The 16218-nt window shown below is 41.5% G+C and overlaps 1 protein-coding gene across 10 annotated transcripts in view; it reads right to left on the bottom strand.

The window, feature by feature from the left end:
- Bod1l1 (biorientation of chromosomes in cell division 1 like 1) overlaps nt 1-16218 on the bottom strand; it is a 54984-nt gene that overhangs the window by 21136 nt on the left and 17630 nt on the right. For 5 of the 10 annotated variants that reach the window (XM_036200178.1, XM_036200185.1, XM_036200181.1 and 2 more), the window contains exons 9-14: nt 14146-14218; nt 6565-12577; nt 4650-4723; nt 3560-3644; nt 2091-2134; nt 707-767 (exon numbers count right to left, since the gene is read on the bottom strand). In XM_036200178.1, the coding sequence (XP_036056071.1) occupies nt 707-767; nt 2091-2134; nt 3560-3644; nt 4650-4723; nt 6565-12577; nt 14146-14218 (6350 nt within the window). The remainder of the gene's footprint in view (nt 1-706; nt 768-2090; nt 2135-3559; nt 3645-4649; nt 4724-6564; nt 12578-14145; nt 14219-16218) is intronic. The other 5 variants (XM_036200179.1, XM_036200184.1, XM_036200188.1 and 2 more) reach the window with 3 other exon arrangements.

Below are 16218 nucleotides of genomic sequence, written 5' to 3'. Positions count from 1 at the left end.
TCTATTATGGGGACTCACTACATCTGTAACATTTTAATAGGTGAGTGAGACAAATATGCTAAATTTTAAGGTATGATAAAAGTGGTGATGTGCAAGAGTGTCTATCAAGCAACGTCACTGTTTTACTGTTATCTAAAATACAATTCAAGGCAATTATGAGAACTAAGTGTATGATATATAAATCTTTCTCCAATCTTGGATTACAGGATCAACAAAACTAGCAGCAGAAACCATCAAAACTTCACATGCTGGTTGAGAAAAAAATTCTTTCTTTGGAGCTAGTGGCCTTCAAAGGTTATGTGTAACAAGGACTGACTCACAGAAATGCAACGTCCTGATCTGTTATTACATTGAGACAGTGAGAAGTTAACAAATGCTCAGCCAGAAGTATGGCATAGCATTTCATATTTCTACCATAAAAACCACAGGAGACTATGTACTTTGCTCCAACACAGGACTTAACCCACTGTGAGGTTACTGGTAAAGGTCTTGTAGTTAGTTAAGGTCAAATACCACTTCTTAGTTGTATGGCCAAATTACTAAAGCTCTCTAAGCTATTTCCTTAACTATAAATGTGATGCTTAGTGTTCACTTTATTGGACTGCATAAACTACATGAGAACATCTGTTAAGTAATAGAGCATAGAAGACTCTCAATAAATGATAATTATAATTAGTACTAAAATTATTACTGTGGAATTCATTACCTCCTTTGTTTTGAGATTCATAGTGAATTTCTTCATTGATCTTTGAGTCTGAATTTTCAACCTAAACATACAATAAAAGGGTTCGTTATGGACAGTCTCAAGTAAACTTAACAGCAGATAAAAAGGCATGTGTGGAACCTGGCTGTTTATGACAATGCTGTCGTGTTCTCTTCAGTTTACCCAGAAGCTCAAGGATACAGAGGGCCTTCTTTGGGAAAACATTCTAACTTAATACGTTATCATACTTGAATGTTTATTCTCATGGTCTTTAAATCGATTTTGGAAAAAACAAAATAAGAAAGAAAAAATTAAAGTTCTGAATTCTCTTCCATTCAAAGAGCTCTCACAAGTCCTTTTTATCTTTAACAACTCTGAGCTGTGTGCACACACGTGCAATCTTAGCACTTGGGAAAGTGAGGCAGAAGGAGTGCCATACACTTGAGGCCAGCTGGTCTCAAGTAACAGGTTATATAGCAAGACTCGGTCTCAAAAAGTTAGAAAATCTCACACAACAGCAAGACCCATCAAAACTCTGAAGTGTTTTTTGTCATAAAATTACCTATTTGGCAAATTCGGTCAACCATACTTTATTTTAAACTACACAGTCTCGATGTCCTACAGCATTTTACAACCCTAGCTACAGACTCTCATGACTACTGGAGGGTGTACTCTGTTGGGGACTTGGAGTGACAGGGTGACACACAGTGTCTGGTGCTATAGGTTTCAACTTGGAGGGCAAATCTGAGTCCCACCACAGGGGCTTCTTCTCCTTTACCGCATAGTCTGTGAGCGTCTAGGTACAAAGCTAGGCAGTTCAATGAGTTCAGGCAAAAACTCCAACTGGAAGGAAGCAAAACTCTCCATTTCTTCCAGAATACAGGGATGTTCTGGAAAGCATGGCTAAGGGAGATCTGTGAGCATTTTACCAAATATTCACCTCTGGTGTTATGTTCCCTACATATACACTGAGGCAAAACAAAAAAACAAAACTTTCAAGGGATTCAAAGCAATTATGAGAATCACAACTGGGGAAAAATGTTTATTATAATCACAGTTCAGTCTCATCAGACAAGCTTTCTACCAGCATAAAAGTGAAGTTTAACTCTCAAACTAAAAACTCTTTTGTCTATATTGCCAGGAAGATTTAAGATACTACAAGGGAATGTGCAATTCTGTTGTAATGGAAGCAGCAAGCTCAGAGTTTAGCACTGCATGTAGGTGACTGGGGAAGAGGCCAAGGGAAAGCTGCTGTCAGCATGTGAACTTGAGTGGAGAACATGCTACCAGACGGCCTCCTGTAGATTCCTCACATACTACTTCTCCTCTCTCCTCATCCTCCAACAAAAACAAACCATCAGCAGACCAAACTCTTACAGTGACTTACATTTTGTGATTCACTCACCAATGAAGCTTCCTTCAGCTGCTCACCTGTTCAAAAAGAAGGTGAGACAAGGAAACAACACTGTGTTTGAAATGTGGAGCAACACATTTTATTAAAGAATTCCAGAGCAGAGGAATTGAACAAGACAATGTCAAGTGACCTGTATTTTTGTGGATCATAAAACTCTAACCAATCAGTTTTTACAATCTGAGTTCTGCATAGTATCAGAAAAACAGCTTGTATTTTTATAATAATGTCTGTAGCCCACTAAGTCATGCAGTGACTTAACTATTTCAAGTTATCTGGAGCTAATGAAAAGGTGAAAGACCTTAATGTTATCTGCCAGGCTGCAGTTAACACTGGCTCATTTAAAAAAAATGCCATCAGATGAAAGGTCAGAGACTTTCCCCTCACACAGCAATGGTCTGTTTATAATCTTTGGAACTTGAAGTACAAAGTCCACTGTTTCTCCTCAACAATGACAGAATATACATTTTTCTTTTAAACAGCTTCCTTCTATGTAAATAGATCTCTTATTGAATTGTACCTAAACACAGTAAAACAGTCTAAAGCTAGCTATGGGAACCAAAGACTGAGAATGCACAAATATTTCCTTCTTGACAGTGAACGTTATGCACTATTGAAACACCCATACACACTGAACTAATTTATTCATGTTTTGGATTATTTAACTTCAGCATGAGTGACTTAGCATCTGTTGTATCTTTGAGGATTATGTGAATTTCTGTTTAGAAGGCTCCTAAGGCCATTTCCTTTCTAATTCTGAGACTTTCTCCTAAAACTGTAGCTTACAGCAGAGAGTGTTGTAGACTGAAAGGTGATGCAAGCTGAGAGGGGTTTTGTGTTGTCACTAGGGCAAAAGCCAGAGTTCTAGGGCTGAGAGCCAAGGTGGTCAAGTGGGCACGTGATTAGTTGTTGGGAACAAGCTGCAGTAGTCCCCGGAAGAGCAGTAAGGGCATGGAGAAATATGCTGGAATAAAGCACCTGTCCCCTGACGTGGTTATTTGGAACGGTCATATTTAAACAACAACCCTCCATAAAACAGGATGAGAAAGGTGTATGTGAAAATGAAAGAATGTGTGGTTCAAGGGAGAGTTCAACAGTTGTGTGGTGCACTGCTCTTTCAGAAGACTGAAGTTCAGTTCCCAGTGCACTTAGAAAGTGACCTACAAGTGCTTCTAACTCCAGCTGGAGAAGATCTGACAGCTCTGGCTTCCCAGTCACTGCACGCATTCATGTTCACACCCACCCATCCACATCTACAGAATTTTAAATAAATCTTTAACAACAAAAGGAAAGAGTGGAGAATTTTCTCTGAGCTATTTTTAAAAGTGAGAGGCAAATTCATAGTCTGTCAGTATTTTACTATAAATCTACCGACTTTACGCTTCAACGGAAGATCACAATACATGCAGGGGCAGACAGTGTGAACAACTGCTAAGGTAGCCTACCCGATCCATTCGTCCTTCCAACACAGGGGTTTTCAGACGCTGCTGCAACTTCATGATTTGTATTTTCCTCTGAACACACAGATGCCTACAAAATCCAAATCACCACAAAAATAAGTGAGGTGAGACTAGCTGGCAACTGTGGTTTATTAGACAATACTCCCCCCACCCAGCATCTAGAAGCAATTTAAAAATCTATCTTCCCATGAATTGAAAACTGAGCACATCAACATTTAAAAATATAGGAATGATCAGTCTAATCTCACATTTCACCCATTAATATTTTTCTTACTGCAAAAGGTTAAAACTATAGTTTAGCACAATACATATGGTCCTTCCTGATTGGTCCCACTACCTTGCCAGACTGAAGTTTTATAGCTGGGAGCCTGGTGTACCACAGCATCACCTATCCCATCTCTTTGCCTAGTTTTTCTCTCCTTTCTCTTCCAATAAACATGAACTCTACTTCCAGAGTTCTGCACCAATGTCCTTTTGCAAATGCTCCTTGTTACCTGCCCAAAGCCCTTTTGGGGTAACCCCCCCCATTCACTGCCAGCTTGTCATTCATAATTGGTAAGTGCTGAGGAATCAGTCTAGAAACAAGAGTGCAAATTGTATATAGTATAGGCATAATAAAAATAAGAACAATTTTATTCAAAATACGAAACCATGGAAAATTTAAGCAGAGCTAAGACAAGACCCAATTTCTGTTTTGAAAGACATTGGGCATGATAATGTCAACCATAAGATGGGCTGGAACAGAAGTCCAAGTCGAATGGGAAGCCATTAAAGCAGTCACTGAGGTGAGGGTGGTAGCTATGGGAACAGAAAGTCATGGACTCATGTTTTGTTGACAGCAGATTAAACACAGATGACAGAGAAACTGAAGGTGACTCCATGTTTGCCTTGAGGAGACGGAACTGACAATGACACTTTTTACTAAGATTACTGAAGTTCTTAGCTTTTTACCCATAGGGTGACAATAACAATACCACGTGTCACCAGTATGAGAAAAGGCCGAACACTGATTATGTATGCATGGCCAACAGCACACACCACTTCCAGTCAAGACTTAATAAGCTAATGGTCTTACCTCAGTTGTCAAATTAGCTGACAGTCCTGATTCTTCTACAGCCTTTGGTGGTGACTCCATATTACCTAATGAAACTCAAAGAATTAATACAATTTAAAAATTTGAATGCAAAATACATCTCACACAGAAAAATAATGGCATGTTATCTAGCACTCAGAGCCACCTACCCTTGCTGATTTAGTTCACTGTAAGCAAAAAAGCAGAAAAAGGAGTACTCTGAGGGTAAAAAGGGGCTGGAAAAAGAGAGTGGCTATTTGCTCATTTGTGGGATCTTGCTTGCATAAAAAGTTAGCTGACCAGAAAGGGAGATAAAATATTATTTATGGAGCTATCATATTTTCTAGTATTGTCCTATAGCCAGCTCCATCAAATTTGTCCCTATATATTCAACATTCTGAACAACAGAGATTTATAAAATGCCCTATCAAGAGGTGATTTATAGACCCACTTTACTTCCTGCCACAGTGAAACTGAATACAAAATTAAAACCTGACAGGTAGACCCCAAGACAATGGGATCTTCTCAGGTGGGCAATTTTATCACATCCCTTTGGCTGTGGCTTCTGGTTTCCCTTACCTCACACAGAAGCTAACAAAGAAAAGCCTTCATTTCTCCAAGAGCCTGCAGCTCTTTTCTTGTTAAAAGCCCTTCTATTTGCCCTTCAGGGGCCAGAAAATGGATGGAGGAATAAGAGTGTAGGAAAAGTGAGTCACAAAAACCTTCAGAGGACTCAATTCATTCTAGGCTAAATGCAATGGCAAAAGTTAGTTATTTCAACCCTTAGGACACTTCTTTTCTTCCATTTTTTTCTTTTATTCTTGAGATTATAAGTACATAATTTTTTCTCTTCATTTTCCTCCCTCCAAGCCTTCCATATATCCCTACTAGCTCTCTCAAATTCAAGTCCTTTTTTTCCATTAATTGCTATTACATCTCTCTCTATATGTATGTATATATGTATGTACGTGTACATATATATATAATTTGCTCAGTATGTATAATATTACTTGTATGTATATTTTCAGAGCTGACCATTTGGTACTGGATAACCAACTGGTGTGCTCCTCCTTGGAGACAACTCCCTAAGGCATTTCTTAATGCTGCTTTAAGAACCTGTAACAAACAGGGCTAAATCTACTAGCATCAGTTTTCTGAAGCTAGACTAAGTGCAAGTAAAGTTGCTTTCATTTAAGGGTCCAGGATACCATAGTTTATAAAGCTAGAATGGAGATGAATCAAGGTTCATTGGCCCCCGCAAGTGTTATCAGAAACTCTTAGAGTATGTAGAACACACTATTCTTCACGTCACCCAAAACACTTGTCACACTTGAATCACTGTCAATGAGTGTCACATGAGGCGGAATTCCTAACTGTCTTCCCACTGATTATCTGCACCCCTAGAGCCTAGCATAGTAGTAGTAGTGTGCACAGCACCTGAAATTGGATAGTATAACTCCAACTATACCTTTGACAGTGATTACTGATTTCCACAAGACCAGCACTCTCTGAAATCTCTCAAAAAGGAACAGGTACCCCCTACCCCAAATATGCTAAATTGTAAGTTAATGCATCTTACTTGAACAGCACTCTCAGGAATAAAAATAGGAGCTGGAGGTGTATGTAGCTCAGTGGTAGAATACACAAGAGGCCCTGGGTTCAATCCCCAGGATACTGCAAACCAAACCAAACCAAACCAAAGCAAGCAACCAACCAAGGCACAAACAAACAAGAAACCAGAAGATGGCTCAGAAACTTGCCAGTCATGAAGATAAACACGTTTAGGTGCCTGCCCTCAGCCTCCTGCCTCTTCTATACTGACACATGACACTGGTCTAGTTTTAATATTTAAAACACAGGATGTTATAAAATCACCTTGGTTAAGTGTTAGAATATGTAATTATAAATGGACTCTCACCTATGCCACATGCATTCTCCGCAGGAAGAACAGTGACATCAAGGGTTCCTTCCCTGTGGAGTGACTGCCTTTTACCAGGAAAGTGTCCTGTTTTCTCAGCAGACCTTTCACTGGTCCATGTGCCACTGTGGTCACTTTTTGCAGCCAAGCCCCCCTCCCGTTTTGGAGTAGATGGAGTTACAAGGCAGGCAGCTGGAAGGACTGCTGTGTGGGAAGGAGCCATTTTTGACTGTTGGCTTGTAATACATTTGGTGGTAGTTTTCAAGTTGTTCTCAGGTGCCTGCTGGTCAGAAGGATACTCCGATGCAGCATTTCTGATGGGCAGCATGTCATCAGTTTTAGCACCAGTATTTCCTGCTGCCAGACAGTGACTACTGCCAGAGGAGTCCTCAGATGTCTGCTCTGGTCCTCTCAGACAGCTAGTCTCAGACAATTTGTCAGACACCGAGTTTGCATTCCTTTCTGAGCCCCTTCCTGCTAGACCACTAGCTGTGCTGTCTCCTGCTGCCTCTGCCTCTGCACTTTTGTTCTCCCTCTGAACAGAGCTCAGCAATGCATTCCTTTCTTTTGAATTGAGGTCTTGGCCAGGGCAGTCCTTGCCATGTCTCTCTTCCTCTCCTATGCATGAAGCAGTACCTGGCTGGCCTTGCCCTGCAGAGGGCTCACAGACTGGTAGTGTATCATGCCCCACCCTGGTGCTCACTGCCATCAAGGGGCCCACTTCTTTGACTGTTGTGAATGGCCCAGGGCACTGACAGTTATTCTCAGCCATGAGGCTGGGCATGGGTAGTTCACACTTACTTTGCTTTGTAGCTAAATGACCACCATTTCCTTCTGGGTTGTGTGTGGCTGGCTGACTCTCTTTATGTCTGCTTAGGCTAGTGCACATCAGCACACACTCTGTTGTGCTAGTGGAGATAATGGCAGCATCACTCAAATCTTCCCCTCTCACAGTGGTGGCCTGGTCTTCATCTGCAGGGACAGTACCAATCATGGCTGCTTCACGTCCTTCAGAGGTGCTGGTGGAAATCATGGCAGTGTCACCTGTCTCCTCTACTGGTATGACTGAAGGACAGGCTGTTTCCTGAGGGACAGCACTGGACACAGAGCCTTCACAGTCTTCCACTGAACTTGTTGAGATAACTGCATTCCCATCTGTAACAGAGGGTGCATTTTCACTTACACCGGAGACAGAGGCTTCACATTCTTCTGCTATGCTTGTTGAAATGAGAGCACATTCATCCTTTTCTTCCTTGCTGGTTGAGGCAAGAGGACTTGCAGCTTCAGTGGGAGCACTAGGCATAGGTACCTCAAAGTCCTCGGTGCTTACCAAGACTGGACCTAGCGTGCTTTCCTCAACTGCTGCAACTGGCTGCTCACTTTTAGCACATGTGATGGTAGCTGCACTGGAAATAGGAACTTCGAATTCCTCCCCAATGCTTGTGGAGATCATGGCGCATTCATCCTTCTCTTCACTTCTGCTAGCAGAAGTGAGTTGGTTCTCATCACCTGAAATTGCACTGGGCATAGGAGCCTCAAATCCTTCCATGTGTATTCTTGTGCCTTCCACATTTTCTTCAGTGTTCAGAGTACACAAATGCCCTCTTCTCACATCTATAATTGCACTAATCTGATGGGTGCAATCGTTTGTACTAGTAGAAATCATCAAGCCATTGCCTTGGCTCTTACTCCCAGCTAAGCTGTCCTTGTTGGAAATATCAGAACTGGCTGTAGAAGCCATAAGGCCATCACAGTCTTCATTTTCTACAGAAGTGATGATACCTTCATCTTTTTCCCTGGGTGACATGTGGCCAACTTCACATTCTGGAACTGCACCAGATACAAGAACATCATCACTGCCCCTGACTAACCCAGTGGAAATAGTTGTATCTTCCACCATTTCTTTCCTGGTAAGCTGACTATCATTGTGATGAGAAGTTGCACTATCCATAGGACCATCACTACCACCTAGAACTGGTGGCCCATCACTGTTTCCTGCAAAGGCACTGGTCACACTGCTTTCCACAATCCCTTTGGCACTGGAGCAGATATCAGTGTCTTTGACGTCCTTCTCAGCACCACTCATACTATCAACATTACTGTCATTTGGATTCATAGTAGTTGCCCCAGCCTCAGCATCCACACGCTCTATTGCAGGGCCACTCTTACTACCCCCGTCTCCACTCTCACAAACCAACATTCCTTCATTTTCTTCTAGCCCTGTGCAAGTTGAGGCATGTCCAGTTTCATTTCCTCTTCCAGTACTAGTCACAACACCTTCCCCCTCCTCATCTTCTTCTTTTGCACCTGTGCTGGTCACAATGTCTTCATCATCACAGGGACCAGCGGCCACCAAAGGTATGTTAGCAATGTCTTTGGCCTCTGTGCTGTCCATTGCACTCTCTGCATTTTCTTCTGTTTCAGAACTTATGGCACAGCCTTCACTGCGGTCTTCTGAGCCTGTGCAGTTTGCTGACCCTTCCCCATCTTCTTCAGTAATGCCTGTGCTGGTGACTGCACTCTCACCCTCTGTACCATCATTTCCAGAACCATCTCGTTCTTGGTTGGCACTTGCCTCTCGAGGCTTATCATCATTTATTTGGACCACATCTGCACCTGTAACTACACGTTGCTCTTGGGTTCCCACTCCAGTTACCAAGCAGAAAAGGAAGTTATCACTTCTTCCTTTGGCTTCAGTACATGTCACAGTGCCTTCTGTTTCTTTTTTAGGATCAACTTGTGTCCTATTTTCTTGGGAGCCAACAGCATCTTCACTGCTCACAGATCCTGCTCTTATTTCTGTTCCAGCACTTGTAACGGCTCCATCGCTTTCAACTTCACCAATAAAAGTAGCAGTCCCCTCAACTGTACATGAAGAACCGTCACACTTTTCCTCAGAGCCTGCACTGGTTACTGCATCATCTTTTTCCTCTGTTGTAATACTGTTCACATTGGCTTCAGTTTGAACTGTATGAGCTGCCAAGGGGCCTGCTACTCTGTCTTCTGATTCAGCCACAGCACACTCTCCACTTTCTCCTTCTTTGGAGCTTGTGAGCAAAGTCTCACTTTCAGCAAACCCTTCTGTGACAACACCCCTCCCCTCTTCAGCTGCAGCAAAAACAGTGCACTCACTGGCTTCTGCCCCAACCTGCAGAAGATGGTTTCTAGGGCATGCACCCATTATGAAGCCTTCGTCTGCCTCAATACTGGTGCAAGGTAAGGCCATCCCCTTCGCTCCTGTTTCTGAAGTGGTTGTTGCATCCCCAGCCTTCACGGGGTTTAACATGATGCCTTTGTCCTTCCCTTCAGTACTAGTAGCAATGAAAGCTTTGTCTCGTCTACCAGATCCAGCTGCCACCCTCTCCATTTTCCCATGCCTTTGCTGTGACACAGAGGCAGTATCACGCCTAGCACTGGTGTCTACCTCATTGTTTTCAGTCTTCCTTTCAACATCAGTTGGTACTTTTTTACTTTCATCTGGATCTCTGTTATGCTTACGTCTGACTGTTTCAGCCTCCTTTCTTGTACTCAGGTCTACTACATTCTCAACTGCAGCACTGTCCTGTTTTACATCAGGCTCTACGTTCAGATCACTCTCTTTTTTGGCTGTGCCCATCAAGTTCCTTTGCTTGCTAATGTTCTTACATTCCCCAGTCATGCCCATTGACTTGCCAGCAAGAGGTAGGCTTGCTTTGCCTTCTTTACTGTACAGCAATGTGGCCTGGCCATCTTCAGAAAGATGCCTTTTGCTACCAAGGTTTGCTTTTGATGGCATATCTGCTGTGGAGCCATCACTACCTTCTTTGCTACCATTGGTCTTATGGACTTCTGACTTCTTAATAGTCAAAATTTGGTTAGGGCTATCAGAATGATTTACAAGGGAGGCACCAGCTGTGCCACCTTCAGAAATGGTTTCTCTGTCAACTAGAGGAATTGTACTTGAATCATGAGATTCTTTCTGAGGTACAACAGTGGAGCCTGAGGATGATGAGAGGTCTGAGTCTGTAGAGCATTCACAAGAAGCATCCCCTTGAGTGCCACATTCTTCACTGGCTCTGGATGTGCCTTTCATATTCTTCTGTACCCTCTCATTTTCTGACGGGGCCCTAGAGAGCACTCTCCGACTCCCTTCAGAATCTACATTTACGTCATGGGCTCCTCGTTGAACTGGCTCTCTCTCCCTAGTTGCTTTTGATGTAGCACTTTGGACATGCACTTTCCTGGTCAAGGTGCTTTTATGGTCAGCATGCTTTTCAGAATTGCTGGTAACTGCTAGTCCACGCCCGGATTTACAGGTCACAGCTACTGGTTTTGAATCTACTGAGGAAGCTCTTAACTCATCCTTTAAAACCCCAGCAACAGCTTTATGTTTTGTAACATTTTCAAAGTCAGTATCTTGCTGAGAACTATTACTGCTGATGTCCCGGGATTTAGACAGTTCAGACATATTTTCGACAGCTGCCTCAGAATCAATTTCCATTGGCTCTTGTTCAGGGATCAATGTGGTTTCACTGCTTTTTTTTGGTCTCTGCAGGGAAGAACTACTGGCAGTGCCTAAAAGGGTCGTGGCTAACTTATCTTCCTTGGTCATTTCCTGTGATATGCTTCCCCTTCGGTTTTCACACAGCCTTCTACTTAATTTCTTTTCTATGACTGAGCCATTCCCTCTGCCCTTTTCATGACTGCTGTCCACTTCTTTACCGTCCTTGTCATCTGGTTTATTTTCTTCTTTCTTTTTCATGTCTTTATTACTGTGCTTTAAGCTTCTGCTCCTGTGCCCATCTGAGAGCCTCCTCTCAACTTTGGAGGAGGTGGAGTCTTTATCGGCCTTATGCTTCTCTTTTACCAAGGGTAACTTAGCTCTGTGCCCAGAGTCCTTCTGAGCACCATGTGCTGAAGGTGCGGCACTCTCTGATGCAGGTTCAACCACAGTTTCTTCTGAAGCTCTGTCTTCAAGTTTGGACTTGCGCTGTCTTTCTGGGTCATTGTCTTCTGTAGTCTTCTCCTTGTCAGGCTTTGGAGCTGTCACCTGCTTTGTGACCCCTTCTTGTGACTCTGTTTCGGCCACTTTTATTTGTTTGCCTTGACCTTTTGATTTAGACTTTAACACGAGCTTCTCTTCCAACAAGTTCTTCACTCTTCGCCTCTCTTTATGAGGCTCTTCCGGCTTTGAACTGCTATCGGCGGTGGTGCTGGCGGAGTCTGTGTCATACTTCTCCTCAGAGCAGCTCTCGCTTCTTCTCGGCAATGCAACACCGTGCTGCTTGGAGCTTACCACATCTTTCTGCAGTTTAGAGTCGCTTGACCGTCTTGACTTGTGCTCTGCCTTGGCTTTTTCAGATGGCAGGTGCCTCTCCTTTTTGTTATCTTTACGTGCATGTTCATCTGTTTTTATAGTGTATTCAGAAACTGGCCTTCCATCTCTGCCCAATACTGACAATTTCCTTTCATTCCTGTGTTTACTTTTACGTTCAGTTTTATCATCGGAAGAAAGTTTGGTTTGCTGACTTTGTTTCTGAGCATTTTCCTCTATTTTTGCACCTTTCTCAGAAGAGTGAAGTTCAGTCTCATCACCTATTTTATGCACACCATCACTTTTGTATTTGTGTTTTGAAGACAATTTTTCTTCTGATTGAGCTTTCTCTTTCTCAGGTTTCTCCTTGGTGGATTTTGCCTCTTTTTTAGGCAGGCCTTTCCCATGTGTTTCAGGTTCATCTTTCTTTTGAGACTTTTCATTTTTAAGGGTGCTTTTCTGTTTCTGGGGTTCATCCACATTAATTTCTGAGCGTTCTGCTTGCTTTTTTCCATCTCTTGTTTCTGTTTCTTCCTGAGCTCCTTCCATTACAACGGGGGTGGATGTCCGTCTTTTATGTTCTCTTTCTACTTTCAATTCAGTTTTGTTTTCATCAGCTGGATGCAGAGATTCTGAAAGCCTCCGGGCAGGTTTACTTGGTTCTCCTTTCCCATGAGCATGTTTCAGGTCCTTGGAGGAGGCCTTTTCTTTTTCACAGTGCTGTCAGAAAGCAGAGGGTTCTTATGAGACATATTTTATATACAAACTTGCTATTGGGTATATTTAGTATGTGAGCTCTAGACTTCCTGAAGCACTTCCTCTGATCCATGGATGATGTTGCTTGGTAGGTATTAGATACCAGGAAGCTGAAACTCACTGCAAGGGAAGTGTCTAGATGATCACACTGAGTCTTACATTCTTCCCAGCTTTATAGAACAGTTATTCCACCTAACTGGTCCATGCATTTAGGAAGTCTTCAATTCTATAAATGACTATAGTTCACTAACACCCAATAGTTCTTAATAAATGCAAGCTAAGTATTCTTTTCAGTATAAGAATATACATGTTGATGAAGAAGTAAAGGCTTATTTTTAAATCTAGAAACCCAAATCACTTATAGAAGCCATGTGAATTTAGACTATTTGTATACTCTCTTTATAAAATCTCAAATGTATGCATAGTAACTGAGTAACAGTGTAAGCATATACATGTGACATAAGCATATACATATATATGTTCATGTGTTATGGGGAGATGATGGGGGCACATGCACAGTACCTGAACTTTCCTCTCCACCCCAGTTTTGACACTTAGTGCATTAACATGTAAAACTTCATGAGATAATTTCCATAAAAAGCTAAACATTTAAATATACATATTTAAGTAACATATCAGGATGTATGCTTAAATATGATTCTAGTTTCTGAATAAAGAAATTTACTGGCCATTAACAATTACTAAGTTATTAGTGTCTCTGTCCCAGAAACATCATGAATTAATTAGCTATAAAACTATGGATAAATTTATACAAATAAAGACTTAAACTCAGTTAAAACCAAAATCTGTCCCAAGAAAAAAAGCCAACACAGGGAAGAAATGCATTCACTATATGTATTTTTACCCTAAGACAAGGTTTCTCTGTGTCATCCCCGCTGTCCTGGAACTTACTCTATAGAGCAGGCTAGCCTTGAACTCAGAGATCTGCCTGCCACTGCCTCCTGGGATTAGAGTGTTAGAGTGCTAGGATTAAAGGTGTGCACCACCATAACCAGGCTTATTTTCATAATTTAAAATCAGCACATTTTGGAACAATCTTAGTGTCAAACACAACCTATTGCTAGTGTATATGAGAATGTATCCATTCAGTATGATAATAGTCAATCATTAAATAATTATAAAGCCTAGGAGGTAACACAAAGTGAGCAAAGTCTCAAAAATTATTTTTTGTTAGCATAGTTCCCCTTCTATGTGAATGTGGACAGGAACCAAAGAGATAAAGTAGAGGACCTGGTAAGGCAATTTTGGCTTTCTCTCCTCTTTCTTATTGACAATTTTGTTACTGCTATATATAAGAAACAGGGTGAAGAGGGTACAGAAGAGAGCATCCTACCTAGACGAAACAAAATCATATGCATCAACTTATCACAACAAGGAATTCAGGCCAAAAATGGGACAAAGCTTAAGAATGCCGAACAGAGTGGTTTTTAAGACATAATACAGAAAAGATCCCATTATGCTGTTTCACTGCCAAGGAACATGAATGACCCACCCCTAGCATTAAGACGTACCTCACTAGTTTTGAGGGCTTCTTTGGACTCTTCCTCGGTCTGCTGTTTCTTTCTGGAGTTCTCATCAACATTCCTGAGGGCAATATATCAAATATGAATTTCCAATCTGAATCTAAGAATGTCACAAGAAAGTTGAAAGAAAGTCTTTTCTTTGTTGTGACTTCTCACTTCATTTAAACCTTACTCTTAGTCATCAGAGAGCAAAATCCAATCCAATTGTGGCAGGAACTGCTCCTGGTGCTAAAGGAAAACATGCTACAAGGACAATTCCTAATGTGCTGCATTGTGAACACTACATCTGCTATGCAGACATTTGAATGCCTCACATCTTTTGAGTAAGCAGGGAGGCTGTTTTGATTCAGAGCAGGATGAACAGGGTACAATAAGCCTGAGAACTGACTACTCTCTCTGAATTCTGGAAATCTGCTTGTCTTGAAGTTTATGATTAATTTACGTAGTTGCAAAGATGGGCTGGAGAGAGAGCTCAACCACTAAAAGCATCTGTTGCTCTTTTAGAGGACCTGGGTTTGGGTCCCAGCACCCACATGGCAACTCACAACCACTTTAACTGCAGTTCCAGATGATCTAACACCATCTCCAAAGGCTCCTACATATATGTGGTACATATAAATGCATGTGTACACATATACATATAAAAAAATTTTTAAAAAGTAAACTTAAAAAAAATTATAATATAATAGAACACTAAAACTGTAGCTCATCATTCACATCACATCATAGCTACTTTCAGAAGTCTCTCTGCCTTTGTAATTTTTAAACAACTAGCAATGACAATACAGTGCTTAAAAAATTAAAAGAAGCTGACTTTATGTGAAGGGGAAAAATGGTGGGATGATGTTAAAAAACAGATCCTGAAAAGACTGGTGAACAGATACAACCAGTTAGTAAGTGGTTACCATAGACCCAGACAAGATACTTCACTAGTACTTCCAGGGGCCCATGAACTCCACTCTCTGATACTCAGGGAAAGCTTCATGCTTATGTCTCTATACTTTCTGGGGTAGAGTCTAAAGCTTCTATCAGATTTTCACAAAATTAATTAAAATGTTACTTTAAAATGCTATATTCTTAACACAGTGAAAGAAGATAAAAACGAACTCCAAGACCATCATAAACACATAGTAACATCTATATTCAATGTGAGACTTTCTATGACCACTTTCTTTCTTTGTTTTTCCCTGACAGGTTGTTGTTTTCGTTATTCTGTTTTTCTGTTACAGTCTCTTTTTCCCCCACTACAATTATTTTCTATCACAAAGTAGCACTCATTCTCATGAGTGCATCAGTTTCTGTTTTTAGATTAGGAATGTTAAGGTCAGCAAGATGGCCCATCAGGTAAAGCTGCTTCCTGCCAAGACAGGTGGCCTGAGTTCTATCCCTGGGACCCACAGAAGATAATGCTCCCCCTAGAAGCTACAGGTTGCCAAATAAAAACGTAGTACCAGGTATGAGATGCTTCCCCTCAAGTTGTTGGTTGGGAGGGGGTCTCAGAGATGCCCAATACAATATAGACGACTGCCAACAATCTCAGTGGCCACCATAAGTTGACAGTAATATCCTATTACTGAAAACACCACACACATTGGTCCCAGGACATGGAGACATCAAGCTGGTACTACTCTGAAAGCATCTTCCTGCTGGTTAGATTTCATAGTGCCAGAAGGCTCCTGGGGATGGAGGGAGTCATCTACAGTCCTACAAAGTTGTGGACCCTGTGAGCTACAATAATGACTAGCATGGCAAGACATGCTTATAGGTACAATAGTGGCATGAATGTTCTAGATGTAACTAATCACATTTTGGCTGGATTTAAGGCCTGATCTTTAAGAAGAAATACATGCCTAGTATTGTAAATCTGACTGGAAAAAAAAAAAAAGCATGATTGGGGAGCTCATGGGACCCAGGAGTGAACATACGAGCATTATTTTGCTAAATAGATATGGCAGTTAACACAAAAACTCACAAACCCATCAATGTGCAGTGACTAAGTGAAAAGGACTTTTTTTTTTTTTTTTAAATGGGGAGATATGGGCTCTTTCTAGAGCCCTGGAT

This window comes from Onychomys torridus, chromosome 10 (genome assembly GCF_903995425.1).
Source record: "Onychomys torridus chromosome 10, mOncTor1.1, whole genome shotgun sequence".
Lineage (NCBI taxonomy): Eukaryota > Metazoa > Chordata > Mammalia > Rodentia > Cricetidae > Onychomys > Onychomys torridus.
This window is presented reverse-complemented; position numbering and strand designations above follow the sequence as displayed.